The sequence below is a fragment of the Lepidochelys olivacea genome (genome assembly GCF_965140295.1).
Source record: "Lepidochelys olivacea isolate rLepOli2 genome assembly, chromosome: 2".
Lineage (NCBI taxonomy): Eukaryota > Metazoa > Chordata > Testudines > Cheloniidae > Lepidochelys > Lepidochelys olivacea.
The window spans coordinates 1,735,587-1,751,137 of record NC_140412.1 but is presented as its reverse complement, the minus strand read 5'-3'; the positions used below and the strand labels follow the sequence as shown (position 1 = coordinate 1,751,137).

The 15,551-nt window shown below is 63.4% G+C and overlaps 1 protein-coding gene across 3 annotated transcripts; it reads right to left on the bottom strand.

The window, feature by feature from the left end:
- Window positions 1-1,351: 1,351 nt before the first annotated feature.
- Window positions 1,352-15,255, bottom strand: GPAA1 (glycosylphosphatidylinositol anchor attachment 1). 3 transcript variants are annotated; one of them, XM_084618474.1, is made up of 13 exons: window positions 15,234-15,255; window positions 12,555-12,663; window positions 11,943-12,122; window positions 11,380-11,491; window positions 10,631-10,778; window positions 9,893-9,994; window positions 9,466-9,662; window positions 8,985-9,181; window positions 8,486-8,639; window positions 8,007-8,102; window positions 7,279-7,475; window positions 3,932-4,102; window positions 1,352-2,286 (listed from the first exon to the last, which is right to left on the bottom strand). In XM_084618474.1, the coding sequence occupies exons 2-13, from the start codon at window positions 12,626-12,628 to the stop codon at window positions 2,043-2,045; spliced, it is 1,872 nt and encodes a 623-aa protein (XP_084474600.1). In that variant the 5' UTR covers window positions 12,629-12,663; window positions 15,234-15,255; the 3' UTR covers window positions 1,352-2,042. The 3 variants fall into 3 exon arrangements, with proteins under 3 accessions (XP_084474600.1, XP_084474598.1, XP_084474599.1); XM_084618472.1 differs by lacking the exon at window positions 15,234-15,255 and adding an exon at window positions 14,415-14,562; XM_084618473.1 differs by lacking the exons at window positions 11,943-12,122; window positions 12,555-12,663; window positions 15,234-15,255 and having other exon boundaries at window positions 11,324-11,441.
- Between the last annotated feature and the right edge of the window lie 296 nt (window positions 15,256-15,551).

The window sequence follows — 15,551 nt, the reverse complement described above, 5'->3', positions numbered from 1 at the left end:
ATGGGACTCCGCCCCCCCAGCCCTTCCCCCTCCGCGCCGTTCTGGGCCCGGCCCCCCCAGCAGAGTCCTCGGGCCTCCCCGCCCGGCTCCCTGCCCCCGGACCCCGCTCCGGGCAGGGAGGGGAGATTCCAGGGGCTGCCCCGCTGGGGAGCCCGGGGGCGAGCGCGGAGCTGCGGGGGGGGGAGCTGCGACCTGGGGGGGGGGATAGCCAGGCTCTGGGGGGGGGGAGCTGTAACCTGGGGGGGATAGCCAGGCTCCGGGGGGCGGAGCCAGACTGCCGGGGCAGTAGGAGGAGAGCTGCCAGTCGGGGGGGAAGCTGCCAGTCAGGGGGGATAGCCAGGCTCGGGGGGGGGGGGGGAGCTGCGACCTGGGGGGGATAGCCAGGCTCTGGGGGGCAGAGCCAGGATCCTGGGACAGTAGGAGGAGAGCTATGAGCCAGGGGGAGCTGCCAGCCAGGGGGGGATAGCCAGGCTCCGGGGGGGGGGGGGGGAAGCTGCGAGCCACGGGTCTCATCCCCACACTGCCCCCTCACGCCAGGTGCGGACAGGCACCCGACAGACCATCAGTGCGCACACGAACTGCAGTGGCTGTAAGTTGACCAACTCGAGGTCGACTTGAGTTTTCAGTGTCGCCGAGGCTTGGGGAGAAGTCCACTCCCTCGCTTCAACTCCGGGGCAAGTTCTGGCTCCTGCACTCATGAACCTCCCCCTCGCAGCCAGTGGTTCCAGGGTGGGAGAAGGCCACAGCAGCAGGGGGGAAAGGTGTCCTCTGAGGAGAGGGGGCCAATGCCCTTGAAAGCTCTGAACATCGGAAGGGGGGGCCTGTACTCCCCAGCGTGGACCTAGTTCACAACCAGGCACAGAGGAGGTGGGCACAGAGATTGGTGTTGCTGCATTCGGACCACCACAGCAGTGGCTTCATGGGGGATGTTGATTTGCAGTGTAAATTGGGCTGCCCCCTAAACTTGACTTCACCCCACGTCTCTCACTGCATCTGGCCCGGCCTCCTCTGCTGACACAAGACCTCCACAACCACCTCCTTGCCTTCTGCCTGACCTCCCGCAGGAACCCCCCTCCCTGACCTGTCCTTCCAAGGTCTGCCTCTGCCATGCTGCTGTCACGTGCCAGATGGGGAGAGCTAGCGCTGCTGTCCTAACCCCCTACCCCTCACTTGCAGTGTACGCGGAATTGGACTCTCTCCCCCCTTGCTGAGCAGCTCCCTTCCTAACTCGTAAGCTCCCCAAGGCTGGATCATCTTATTTACCTACAGTTGGTCAGGACCCAGCCCAAGGATGGAGGCCTGTGGGTGCCGCCAGCACCAGCTATGAACCACCCTCACCACACTTGCCAAAGGCTTTTCTTCTTATTTTATTACAAAGATGAACACTCCTGGCACGCACTTGCCTTTCCAATCCCTGTGGATTCCCCCAGCCCAGTCTGCTGTGGGGGCCTGGCCCACCTGTATACAGTGGAGGAGTATGCAAACCTGAATGCCCCACTCCTCTCCTCCCCCAATGCTGAGGAAGGCATATCCAGCCCATGCATGAGGAAGAGTGGGGAGCACCCTCCACTCCCCTACCTATGTGGACTCAAGGGGACCTGCCTCTCCAGTACTGCCTCCTGCTTCTCCCAGCTTAAGCCCCGCCATCTGCCTTCTGTCTGTGGGAACAAGCAAGGCCAAAGCATCACTGCTCCCATGCCCGCAGCCCGGTGCCGTGTCCCCTCCCCTGTGCACCAGCTGGCAGATGCCCCCCGAAGGCAAAGGTCCCAGCATGCGAAGCCCAAGGACAGCTGAGTTCAGTGGAGTGCAGGCAGTGGGCACCCCAGGCCCTCTTGAGGCCACTGAGCACAAGGGAGGGGAACTGACTCCTGCTGCAGGCCCCAGAACAGCCTTCTCCCTCCAGAACAAAGGTGCAAGGCTCCAGCCTGAGAACATGGGATGGCTCCAGGGCAAGACCCAGATCCTGGGATCCAGTTGCCAGGCGGGGGCCCAGTCAGCAGCCTCCTCCCCCAGGAGACATAGGGCCAGGCAGAGGGGCCCAGCTACTTCCAGAAGAGCACATTCCAGAGCAGCAGCCAGCAGGGGTAGACGAAGAGGGCGATGAAGGGAAAGACTATGGAGCCGTAGAGGTAGTGGTCCAGCAGGCCCTCAGACACAGCCTGCAGGAAGAGCTGCCAGCACTCCAGCGCTGAGACGGGGTACTCGATCAGCTCCTGGTACAGGATGATGCTGAGTAGGAGGGTGACAGCTGGAGTGACCAGGACCAGTAGCACTGCATACAGATACCTGGGAGACAGACGCAGGCAGGGATCAGAGTGGGGCAGCCTGGGGCGCACCAGCCAGCAGGGCTGGGCTGAAAAGGGGCAAATCCCAGCACTCCTGCCCCACTCCCTACAGCGCCCCCTGCTGGGAGAGGCTGGGGCTGGAATGGCCAGGAGCTCCCCAACAACTCCCAGTGCTCCTGCCCTAGTCCCCTGAGCAGGGGGTGCTCTGAGAGGATGGAGGAGCAGGGAACGCCTATGCCTACAGCTCCCCATGCTGGGAGAGGCTGGTGGTAGACAGATTACCAATACCAGCATATGGGCCTGGTCCCTGGTTGGGGAGGGGATTTCCAGCCCATCCCTTGGACTGGCTGTTGGTTCTCAAGGCACCCTGCCTGTACCCAAGCAAGGATCATAGAATATCAGGGTTGGAAGGGACCTCAGGAGGTCATCTAGTCCAATCCCCTGCTCAAAGCAGGACCAATCCCCAACTAAATCATCCCAGCCAGGGCTTTGTTAAGCCTGACCTTAAAAACTTCTAAGGAAGGAGATTCCACCACCTCCCTAGGGAACCCATTCTAGTATTTCACCACCCTCCTAGTGAAAACGTTTTTCCTAATATCCAACCTAAACCTCCCCCACTGCAACTTGAGACCATTACTCCTTGTCCTGTCATCTTCTATCACTGAGAATAGTCTAGAACTATCCTCTTTGGAACCACTTCTCAGGTAGTTGAAAGCAGCTATCAAATCCCCCCTCATTCTTCTCTTCCGCAGACTAAACATCCCCAGTTCCCTCAGCCTCTCCTCATAAGTCATCTGTTCCAGTCCCCTAATCATTTTTGTTGCCCTCCGCTGGACTCTCTCCAATTTTTCCACATCCTTCTTGTAGTGTGGGGCCCAAAACTGGACACAGTACTCCAGATGAGGCCTCACCAATGTCGAATAGAGGGGAACGATCATGTCCCTCGATCTGCTGGCAATGTCCCTACATATACAACCCAAAATGCCATTGGTCTTCTTGGCAACAAGAGCCCACTGTTGACTCCTATCCAGCTTCTCGTCCACTGTCACCCCTAGGTCCTTCTCCGCAGAACTGCTGCCGAGCCATTCGGTCCCTAGTCTGTAGCGGTGCATGGGGTTCTTCCGTCCTAAGTGCAGGACTCTGCACTTGTCCTTGTTGAACCTCATCAGATTTCTTTCGGCCCAATCCTCTAATTTGTCTAGGTCCCTCTGTATCCTATCCCTACCCTCCAGCGTATCTACCTCTCCTTCCAGTTTAGTGTCATCTGCAAACTTGCTGAGAGTGCAATCCACACCATCCTCCAGATCATTTATGAAGATATTGAACAAAACCGGCCCGAGGACCGACCCTTGGGGCACTCCACTTGATACCAGCTGCCAACTAGACATGGAGCCATTGATCACTACCAGTTGAGCCCGACAATCTAGCCAGCTTTCTATCCACCTTATAGTCCGTTCATCCAGCCCATACTTCTTTAACTTACTGGCAAGAATAAAGGATAAAGAATAAGGATCCTGGCACCTGCAGAGCGAGCCCACCAAGGATGAGACTGGCCATGGAGCCCCGGCCACTCATGGACAGGCCTGGCTCAGGTGACCTTGGGCCGCCTCACTGGATGCCATGGGAAATGCACAGGTGCCACTTACTTGGGGCCTTTGGGCTGGACGATGGCTGCAACGGGCACCATGGTGACAGCCAGGAGGAAGCCCAGGGAGAAGTTAATAAGGGCAATGCAGCCCAGCTGCATGGCCAGGTACAGCAGGGACAGAAGCTTCAGGGTCATCCAGCCGCGTTCACTCCCACAGCCAGTCAGCACCCTGCAGAGCAGAGAAATGACTGTCAGGCCCCACAGACACCTGCCTAGCCCCCGCTCTGGCCAGGGCTGAGAAACAGCAGAGAACCAAAGGTACCATTTTCTATAGACTGTCACAGGGCGCTATGTTCACCCTTTTTACACAATTCTGTATAAAGCATGCCTTATGAGGTATTGTGAAAACTCATCATGTGCTGATCATTATTGTCCCGGTAAAATGTGTGGCAACATTGTAGGTAAAGTTCATAGAATCATGGAATTGGAAGGGACCTTGAGAGGTCCATCTAGTCCAGTCCCCTGCACTCACAGCAGGATTGAGTATTACCTAGACCATCCCTGACAGGTGTTTGTCCAACCTGCTCTTAGGCCTTGTCAACACTAAAGGGAAAAGTCAATCTAAGCTACGCAATTTGAGTTATGTGAATAGCGTAACTCAAATCAATGTAGCTTAGATCTACTTACTGCAGGGTCCACATTACGCAACATTGACGAGACACTCTCTCCCGTCAACTCCCCTTTACCCTTCTCCATCAGGTGGAGTACAGGAGTCAACCAGAGAGCGATCGGCGGTCGATTTAACACAGAGGTGGGCAAACTATGGCCTGCGGGCCCTTTCTGCCCGGCCCCTGAGCTCCTGGCTGGGGAGGCTAGCCCCCGGCCCCTCCTCCGCTGTTCCCCCTCCCCTGCAGCCTCAGCTCACTGCACCCCCAACGCGATGCTCTGGGCGGGGGAGCTCTGAGCTCCTGGGGCAGTGCAGCTACAGAGCCCGGCCTGACCCGGTCTCTGTGCTGCGTGGCTGGCTCCAGCTGGGTGGCGCAGCTGCCTGTCCTAGTGCTCCAGGCAGCATGGTAAGGGGGCAGGGAGCGGGGTTGGATAGAGGGCAGGGGAGTTTGGGAGGTGGTCAGAGGCCAGGGGGTGGATAGGGGTCAGGGCGATCAGTGGGCGGGGAACAAGGGGGTTGAATGGGGGCAGGGGTTCCAGGGGGCAGTCAGGGAGAAGGGGTGGTTGGATGGGGCAGGGGTCCCTGGGGGACAGTCAGGAATGAGAGGAGGGGTTGGATGGGGTGGCAGGGGGCAGGCAGGGGACAGGGAGAAGGGGTGTTTGGATGGGGCAGAAGTCCGGGGGGGGCGCAGTCAGGAAGGGGGGGGTTGGACGGGGCAGTGGGGGGCAGTTAGGGGCGGGGGGGTCCGATGGCGGTCAGGGAGAAGGGGTGGTTGAATAGGGGCAGGAGGCCATCAGGGAACAGGGGCCAGGCCACGCCTGGCTGTCTGGGGAGGCACAGCCTCCCCAACTGTCCGTCCATACAATTTCTGAAACCCGATGTGGCCCTCAGGCCAAAAAGTTTGCCCGCCCCTGATTTAGCAGGTCTTCACTAGACCCGCTAAATTGACTGCTGATGCATCGATTGCCGCAGCGTTGATCCTCAGGTAAGTGTAGACAAGGTCTTAAAAATCTCCAATGACGGAGATTCCACAACCTCCCTAGGCAATTTATTCTAGTGCTTAATCACCCTGACAGTTAGGAAGTTTTTCCTAATGTCCAACCTAAACCCCTCTTGTTGCAATTTAAGTCCATTGCTTCCTCTCCTTAACCTCCGAGGATAGGAGAACAATTTTTCTCCCTCCTCCTTGTAACAACCTTTTGTGTTTTTGAAAACTCTTGTTCCCCCTCAGTCTTCTCTTCTCTCCAGACTAAACAAACCCAGTTTTTCAGTCTTCCCTCAGAGGTCATGTTTTCTAGACCTTTAATCATTTTTGTTGCTCTTCTCTAAACTTTCTCCAATTTGTCCCCATCTTTCCTGAAATGTGATGCCCAGAACTGGACATAATACTCCAGCTGAGGCCTAATCAATGCAGAATAGAGCAGAAGAATTACGTTGTGTGTCTTGCTTACAACACTCCTGCTAATACAGCCCAAAATGACATTTGCTTTTTTTTGCAACAGTGTGACACTATTGACTCATATTTAGTTTGTGATCCACTGTGTCCCCCAGATCCCTTTCTGCAGTACTCCTTGCTAGGCAGTCATTTATATAAAGTCCGATTATAAAATTCTACTGTATGACATTACTGAGATACGCTCCAAATTTAAAAAAGCAGGCACAAACCAGTTCCTCAAAGATAAAAGGCCAACTGATGCCTCAGTCAGGTGTCAACAAACTCCAATGGACTATCACCTGGCTAAGCAGGCATTCTTTATCAGGAAAAAGGGTGTGAGTGAGAAATTTACATCTTGGCACAGACACAGCTGGAAGCTCCCATCCCAGGGACTTGGCCACCTGGACCCCAGCTGGAGAGGATTCTCAAAGAAGAGAATTGCTGTAAGAAAGGGGAACAAACTCCCCAGATTATCTCTCCCTTCATCTCTACTCACAGCACCAACAACACCTGAAAGACAAAGGAAGCATCACTGGACTGGAGCTAGATCCTGGCTGTAAGATTGCTAGAACACATAGTGAGAGAAAACCTTTTGCTTTAAGTTTGCATAGCTTGCTAAGTTAGGTATCTTATTTCTTTGTAACCAGTTCTGACTTTTATCCCTCATCACTTAAAATCTTTCTGTAGTTAATAAACTTGTGTTATTGTTTTATCTAAACCAGTGTGTGCTTGTACTGAAGTGTCTGGGGTACTCCATTTGAGATAGCAGGATTTGTGCATATCATTTTCTATTAATGAAATGACAGACTTTCTATGAGCTTGTATTGTCTAGGAGTAAAGAGCTGGGCAGTACAAGACGCACATTTGTGGGGAAAGTCTGGGATTGGGAATTTGCTTGTGTTGTTCTGTTATATAATTCAGGAGTGGCTGGCTAGAGCACTCATGTAACTCAGCGGGGAGTGAGTTACATGCTGGAGGCTGTGTGGGCAGACCAGGAGTGGCGGTGTAAGAGGCACCCCAGGCTGGAGAACTGAGGGGGGACAGCTGTTCAGCAGTCCAGACTGTACCCTGGAGAATGCCATAGGGCCCCCCCCGGGACAGGCTCCCACAGCCAGCGCCCTGCTCCCCACAGCGCCCCCTGCTGGGGGAGAGAGCTCTGGAGTCATTGTGTATGCGTATTAGGCCTGTTTGTGTTCCTGCTGGCCCACTGACTTCACCCCAGAGCACAACCTGCTGCTGGCCCTGGGTGAGCGCCGGATCTCGTCGCATCGCCCTGCCTTTCCCTGCCGGGACCCGCACGTACCTGGGCGTGTTGTGTGGCAACGCCAGCCCGGCCACGTAGACGGCCGTGACCGTCAGCACCACGGCCTCCGACTCCGAGACGGGGAAGTGCTGGGTGGCCACGTGCTGGCCCAGCACAGGCAGGAAGTAGAGGGTGAGGCCTGTGGCATGGCAGATCAGCAGAGGTGGCACCAGGGTGAGCAGGCCAGGCCGCGACTCCTGCGGGGCGGGGAAGGGAGGAAGCTAAGCAGGGGCAGCTGAACCAGGGCCAGAGCCAACCCCATCAGGCCTCAGCCTTGGAGGAATCCCAGTTTCTGGGGCAAAGGGGACCCCAAATCTTCCTCCCTGCCCCGGGGAAAGGGCCCTGGGCAACTTCAAGCCCAGCCCCAAAGCAGCATCTCCTGAGGGGCTGGGCCCATCGAACCAAGGGGCAGGAGCTGTGGTGGGGAGGGTTACACAGCAGGGCAGCCCAGTGGGGTGATCGCTCGACTTAGGAGCTCTCTGCCCTGCCCCAGACGCCCTGGGGACCCTGGGCAGGTCCCCGGTCCTGATCTGTGCAGGGTGATGAGGGTAAAGATTGGGAGGCGCTTGCATACTGCGGTAGCAGGTACCATAGACGTCCTTTAGATGGCCAGGAACCTGAGAACCCACGGCGGGGGAGTCCATGGAGGATAGGGGAGGAAGGCAGTAGCTGCCCTTGGGCCTGGAGAGCTCCAGGAGCGGCCAGGGCAGGGCCCTGCAACCCCTCACCTCGGCGGCAGCGTGGGCAGCACCCTTGTCTCCATCGCAGAGCGGCTCCTCGGCACCCGCATCACATTTACTCAGCTTCATCCACAGGTCGAGGGCGTGGGGCAGAGTCAAGGAAATCAACCACACAGCATCCCCTGACCCACTGGGCCCCTGCACCGACCCTCACCCAGCCACGGGCAGATCCCTGCTCCCCAGAGACAGGCGCAGCCCCTGCCTCCCAGAGCGAGCTCCTCACCGGGACCCAGGCTGTGGAGAGGGGGCACTGCAGAGTGGTGAGGGGTCCCCTCCTGTCAGCCTTGGGAACGCGCCCCCTTCCCCCATCAGGCAGGGCTGCGCAGTTCAGCGGCCTCGTGGAAAACGCCGGCTCCTCCCCAACCTGAGTCTGAGCAGAGACTCCACCTGCGCCCCCGTCCCTAGGCCTGACCCTGCTGCAGCCCAGAGCTCTCCCACTCCCCCTGCAGCTGCGGCACCGGGGATATCTTGAGGACGAGGACGAGGACGAGGCCGCCGACGGCCGGCATGTAGACGCCGATGGAGACGAAGCGTGCGAGCGAGGGCAGCAGGTAGAAGAAGTAGGACTGGTGCAAGCGCTCCAGCAGGTTGTTCAGCTTGCGGAACATCCCCTCCAGCGTCCTGCGGGGCAGGCCCTCAGCAGGGTGGATGCTGGCACCGTCCTCGCCCAGGGGTGGCAGTGTGGGACAACGGGGGGCACAGCCTCTCAGTCCCATCCCTGGCCAGTCCCCACACTGAGCTAGACCAGCATTCCCCTAGGCTCCCCAGGCCTTGGCTCTGCCAAGAGCCCACAGTCCTGATCCACAGCCCCCCGGCCATCCCAACCCTGGGCTCCCTCCATCCCCCAGCCCAGCTGGTGCTCCTCAGTCCTGACCCGCAGCGCCCCTGCTGCCCAGGCCAGCCCCTCCGTCCCGGCTCTTGCATACTGGGGGAGCAGGGGCCCCTGCCCGCAGGGGTGTTACTCACTTGCCCATGGTGCCCATGTCGTACTTGTACTGCCGGAAGCTGTTGATGCCACGCACAGTGATGGCCTCGATATGGTAGCGCAGGAAGAGGCCATGGTCGCCCTGGGGCCGGCCGGAGCCCTGCTTCAGCACCATGAGCAGCAGGGTCTGCAGGCTATGCACATAGGCCGGCAGCGTGTCCCAGTCCGTGCGCTGCAGCTGCAGGGCAGAGACATCAGGGCCTGCCCCCTGCCCCCCCATGCAGTCCACCCCACCCCTGCCCCGACAGCCAAGGAGCCTGGCCGGGGGGGCAATTGGGAAAGTGGGGGAGGGGGTCAGGAGAAACCAGCAGGGAGAGGAGTCTGGCTGTGAACACTCCCCCCATCCCCAATCTCACTATGCCCTGGATGGTGCTGCCCCTGCCTCCTTGCCCTGATGGTGCCAGGAACACCCCCCACCCCCTTGACATGCATGGTGCTGGGCTCCCCACCCCCAACTCTCACCTTGCCCTGGATGGTGCACAGCAGCCCGTTCTTCTGGCAGAAGGCATAGAAGAGGTTGACCAGGTCCAGATTGGGCAGCTGCCCGTTCAGCCCCTCCACGGCCACATCGAAGCTGGTGATGACGTCGCTGCTCAGCTCCAGCGAGACAGCCGCCTGGATGGCTCCGGCCCGGCCCAGCATCCCCGAGGAGAGCACCTCTGCCAGCACAGCAGCAGCTCAGACCAGGCAGCCCCCACTGCCCAGAACCCAGCTTGCGGGGAGAAAGCCCCAGCCAGCTCCCCGGTTTGGAAACAGCCCCTCAGAGCAGCGAGCAGCTGTGCCTGCTCAGTGAGTGTTTGGCTGCGACTCACCAGAGTGCTGCACTCTAGCCCAGGGCCCCCCTGCTGCGCCCCACCCAGCCCTGCCCCCACAGCTCCTCTGGCCTCACCGGTGACATTGACATCGTGGTAGGCCTCCAGCCAGGCCTCCATGCCGATCAGGTCGTGCTCGTTCACCAGGAAGATGATGTCCTTGGCCCAGTAAATCTGACCTGCAAGCAGACAAGCACTGCCCGTGTCAGCGAGGGCCAGGCCAGCCGGCCCCAGGGAGCAGTATGCACCACGGCGGGGCCCGTGTCAGCAGATGCCTGGGGACTACAGCCTAGTCAGCCACACACCCCGTCCTGCACAGGGCGATTGGCCTGAAGCAGCCCCAGGAGGAACCCGCCACTTACCTGCAGCTGGGCCCCCGGGCGTCTGTGAACAGGGCAGAGGCCTCCGTGCTCTACACACTGCACAGATGCCAAGGGGAGGGGCTGAGACATGAGAGTCTGATTTGAACAGCCTGACAGCCCCAGGAACCCTCCTCACCAGGCCGGGGGGAATGCAGCCCCAGGAAGCCCCTCACTGGGCCAGGGGTGGGAGGGACCCTGATATGGGCCAGGGAACCCTCTCGTCAGGCCATGGGGGAGCCCAATACAGTCCCGGGAACCCCCCTCGCCCTGCCCGGGAGCCTGATATAGCCCTAGGAACCCCACCAGATTCCTGGGCCACAGGACCTCCGTCACCAGGTCACACAAAGGCCTGGCCCATGCACTGTTGAGCAGCAAGCCACACTCAGGTGCACCTGACTCAGCACCTCCCTGCCACTCCCACAGGCCCCACCCCCCAGGCATGTACTCACTTACCCCGGAAGTAGGAAGCCAAGGCCAGCATGAGACCCACGGCCTGGTTGTTGTGCTGCCCCATGCTACAGGGCACGCTCAGGACCAAGGACTCTGTGCTGGCCGCACGTGGTGCCCGCAGGATCCCGTACACATTCGTACCCTTCACCATCTGCAGGGAGGGAACCAGGGCTCAGCAGGACAGTGGAACCGAGCCCCACCCACAAAAGAAGTGGGCTTTGCAGGGAGCCAGGCCCTGGAAGGGGCTTCTTCCCACCCCAGAGCCAAACACAGCATCGTGGTGTCTGCTGAGGAGGGACCCAGAATGGGGAGAGCAGGGGGCTGAGGAGCACCAGCAACTGGCGGCAGGGGGGAAGTCCATGGCAGGGATAGCAGAGGCTGTGGGTTGGGACTGGGTGCAGAGCTGCATGCAGCGAGCTAGTTCAGCTCCTGCCTTTTGCCCAGTGATTGGCCCTGGCCCCTCAAGTGCTGTCAGCCCCTCAGTTCTGCTACCCCTTTTCTGTGAAGCAGACCTGCTGGATCAGCACACATGGTATGGAGATGAGGAAGGGCCAGGATCCTGCGAGAAGCCCCAGAGCTCTGTGGAGAGGTGCTAGCCCACGGGGCGTAGGGGCTGCATCTGTCCCTTTGCACCAACCCCCAGCCCAGGGGGGAAACTCCCCAACCCCCAGTGCCTGCAGCTCATCTGTGCCCTACCCCCAGGACAGAGATGGGGCAGCTCCCAGGGACTGCGGTCCCAGCCTGGCACGTACGTATCTTTCACGTGTCTCGTCGGGGAAGGGCAGAGTGCGGGAGAAGGGCTGCTTATAAACCTCCAGGCCCAGGTTCCACATGGTCTTCTCCAGCCAGGCCACGGGGATCCCCCTGGGAAAGGAGACAGGAAGCATGATGGGCTGGAACGGGGCCCTCTTGCCCGGGGGGACGGGTAACGCTAGAGCCCAGCGCGCATAGCAAACCCCAGATTGTCCTTCTCAGAGCCCAGGGCCACACTCTACCCACCCACAGGCACAGACTTGCCCAGTGCCACTGCCCGGCCTTGCAGAGTGAGACACACCAGCGCAATGCACAAGGAGAGCAAACTGCAGGGCCCTGCGGAGCCACCCCCTCCATTAGCACCTAGAGACTACAACTCCCAGCATACAGTTCACCTGCCTTGAGTGCTGCAGGCTGGGCCCTGGCAGGACACTCCTGTGTATTACAAAGGCAGCTGGCACGGGGTGCCACCCTTCCTCCCCTGCTGGCCTGGGGCCTTCGGAGAAGTGCTTGGCCTGTACCCTGGCCAGGGCTCCCCCGACTACTGGCGGCTTGAACTCACCCCACCTTCTTCTTGTGGCCAGCGAACTCCCGGGCGTAGGAGAGTGCCCTCTCGCCAAACACGAACTGCTCCTCCACCATGGTGGAGCCCATGGCGTTCTCTGACATGTATGAGCGCAGGGTGAAGGGTGGGGAGGCCAGGCCCAAGAACCAGCCCAGTCCAGCCAGGTAGCTGAGAATGCTGCAGACAGGAAACACAAGGGGGTGAAGACCCCAGGCTGCTCCCCTCCGCACTCCCTGCCCAGGCCCCATTGCCCCATGAGACAAGGGGTCAGGTCTAACAGGGAGGATATCTGTGCACGTGGGGGCCACGGCTTTGAGCCCCAGCTGGGCTCCCTCCCTCTCTGGGGTGCAGCACTTGGCACTGCCAGGCAGGCAACGCTGGCTCAATGCCTGGCCCCCATCCCTGGACTCCTAGGGCAAGGAGGGCTGTGTCCGGGCCCTGGGGGAGATCGTGCTGTGTGCCACTTCCCGCCCTGCTGACGGGTGGCCCTGAGGGAGAGGAGAAGAGGGACGGAAGGAGAGAGCAGAGCGTGGGGATGGGAGGAAACAGAGAGAGCTCCCCACAGAGCCTGCGGCAGGGAGCCCAGGAAGCCAGGGGCCGGGCACTCACCAGAGCGGGGTGTTGAGGCGGAGGATGAGCCGGGACAGCGCCCGCCTGCGGTACGGGTCCGACAGGAGCCCCATGGCGGATGGCCGGGGCCCACGGACTCCTGGGGGCACTGCGGAGAATAGGGCAGCGTCTCCAGCTGGCAGGGACCCGGGAGCCCCCTGGGGCAGGCGCGGCCAGAGGGGCGAGGGCACAATGCGGCCAGCGGCCCTGCCCGGGCCGAGCCCCTGCTCCCCAGCTCCCGACAGCCCCCCATGCCCCTCGCTGACCCCCCCGGGGACACCCCGACCCCCACCCGGACTCCTGCCTGCCCCCCTAGGTGCACCGTCCCCACATGTGCACAACGCCCCCACGGGCCGCAGGTACGTGTGCCCCCCCCCGGGGCCGCGCGCGCCCCCCCCGGGCATGTCCGTGTGCCCCCCCCCGGGGCCGCGCGCGCGCCCCCCCCCCGGGCATGTCCGTGTGCCCCCCCCCGGGGCCGCGCGCGCGCCCCCCCCCCGGGCATGTCCGTGTGCCCCCCCCCGGGGCCGCGCGCGCGCCCCCCCCCCGGGCATGTCCGTGTGCCCCCCCCCGGGGCCGCGCGCGCGCCCCCCCCCCGGGCATGTCCGTGTGCCCCCCCCCGGGGCCGCGCGCGCGCCCCCCCCCCGGGCATGTCCGTGTGCCCCCCCCCGGGGCCGCGCGCGCGCCCCCCCCCCGGGCATGTCCGTGTGCCCCCCCCCGGGGCCGCGCGCGCGCCCCCCCCCCGGGCATGTCCGTGTGCCCCCCCCCGGGGCCGCGCGCGCGCCCCCCCCCCGGGCATGTCCGTGTGCCCGCCCCCCCCCGGGCATGTCCATGTGCCCCCCCCGGGGCCGCGCGCGCCCCCCCCCGGGCATGTCCATGTGCCCCCCCCGGGGCCGCGCGCGCCCCCCCCCGGGCATGTCCATGTGCCCCCCCCGGGGCCGCGCGCGGCCCCCCCCGGGCATGTCCATGTGCCCCCCCCCGGGGCCGCGCGCGCCCCCCCCCCGGGCATGTCCATGTGCCCCCCCCCGGGGCCGCGCGCGCCCCCCCCCGGGCATGTCCATGTGCCCCCCCCCGGGGCCGCGCGCGCCCCCCCCCGGGCATGTCCATGTGCCCCCCCCGGGGCCGCGCGCGCCCCCCCCCCGGCATGTCCATGTGCCCCCCCCCGGGGCCGCGCGCGCCCCCCCCCCGGGCATGTCCATGTGCCCCCCCCCGGGGCCGCGCGCGCCCCCCCCCCGGGCATGTCCATGTGCCCCCCCCGGGGCCGCGCGCGCCCCCCCCCCGGGCATGTCCATGTGCCCCCCCCCGGGGCCGCGCGCGCCCCCCCCCCGGGCATGTCCATGTGCCCCCCCCCGGGGCCGCGCGCGCCCCCCCCCGGGCATGTCCATGTGCCCCCCCCCGGGGCCGCGCGCGCCCCCCCCCCGGGCATGTCCATGTGCCCCCCCCCCGGGGCCGCAGGTACGTTTAACGCCCCCCGGGATGTACAGGCGCCGCCCCCCCCCGGGGCCGCCGGTCGGTCCGTGCCCCCCCCGGGGCCCTACAGGCGCCGCCCCCGCGGCGTGTGGCTCTGCGGGGCCGGGGCCCGCAGCTGGACAGGGGGGGGGGCTCCGCCCTAGAGCGGGGCGGGGCCGGTCCCCGAGCGGCGGGAGGGGGGCGGGGCCGGGCCCCCGGGAGGGGGGGGGCGAGTGCCGGGGGGGTCTCGGGAACCCGCCTGGCGGGAGACGCGCTCGGCTGGTCTCCGGGGGGGGGAGTCGCGCCGCAGCGACCCCCCCCCCCCGAGCCGAGCTCCAGCACGAGCCCCGCGGTCAGCCCGAGGGGGGGGGCGCCCCTCCCCCCGCCAGTCCCCTGCACCCGGCCCGCACCTACCGGCCGCGCCTCGAGGGCCCAGGCCGCTCAATCCAGCGCCGAGCGGCCGCTCCACTGAGCAATCGAGCTCAGAGCCACCGAGGGGACCCGCCCCGGGACGAGCCTCGCTCCCAGCAGCCGGGAGGGGGCGCGCGGGCGCCCAGGTGAAGCGGGGCGCAGGGCGGGGGGGGGGCGGGGGATGGGCGTGCACACAGGGGGTGCAGGGGGTGGGCGCAGGGGGTGCAGGGCACGGAGGGTGGGCACAGGGGGTGGGTGCAGGGCGCAGGGCACGGAGGGTGGGCACAGGGGGTGGGCGCGGGGGGGGATTTAATTGAACCGATTTAAATCCCGGGTTTGATCGTCGGAATCGGGGACACTGGGAGCAAAATCAGCCCCTTGGCCAGGGACTTGCTTCCCTGCACGCAATGCACCATGGCTATATGGAAATGAGATTCCCCGGCACAGCTCTGCGCTCAGGCTGCCCCTGCTGTTCCTGGGCGGGGCGGAGATGGGGGTGCAAGGGGAGGGGGCGGAGATGGGGGTGCAAGGGGAGGGGGCGGAGATGCTCGCCCCAGGCGGTCCCGATGGCACACAGAGGACGCAGCCCGGGGGGGGCAGCCAGAGGGCAACAGCCCCCCCCCCACGCTGGATTGGGGCTAAACCCCGGAGCCGGCGCACGTGGCCCGGCAAAGGGGCCGGGTCTCCATGGAGAGTCTCCCCTCGCCGGGGCTGGCCCCGCTGCCGAGTAGCTCCCCGGCGGCTGGCTGCGCTGTTCCCCGCCGACACGGGCCCAGCGAGACCCCACAGGGGCCAGGCGTGAAAGTAAGTGGAGTGACTTACCGGTGTGCTGGGGCGAGCTCTGGACCCCAGAAGGGGCGTGGCCTCGGGCGAAAGGGGCGGGGCTGAGGAGGGTCAGAGCCAGAGCCAGAGCCAGCCCCAGCCCACCCTGTAAGGTAAGTGCCCCCCCTTCCCCTTCCCCTTCCCCTTCCCCACCCCCACCCCCACCAGGGTAGCAGCAGCAGCCCGGGGCTCCGGCGACTATTTAAAGGGCCTGGGTGGTAGAAGCAGGGGCGCCCGGGTCCCTTTAAATAGCCGCCAAGCCCCGCAGCCGCTCCCCCAGGGCTCCAGCAGCTGGGCTCTGGAGGCAATTTAAAGGGC

What these genes read in the sequence shown, in the direction of transcription:
- GPAA1 (XM_084618474.1), bottom strand. Translation starts at nt 12,628, where the DNA reads ATGGGGCTCCTGTCGGACCCGTACCGCAGGCGGGCGCTGTCCCGGCTC. An exon ending in GGCCACAAGAAGAAGGTGGG is followed by an intron (nt 11,492 to 11,942) that starts GTGAGTTCAAGC and finishes CTCCTTTCCCAG; the next exon opens with GGGGATCCCCGTGGCCTGGC. An exon ending in CCACGATGTCAATGTCACCG is followed by an intron (nt 9,663 to 9,892) that starts GTGAGGCCAGAG and finishes CTGTGCTGGCAG; the next exon opens with AGGTGCTCTCCTCGGGGATG.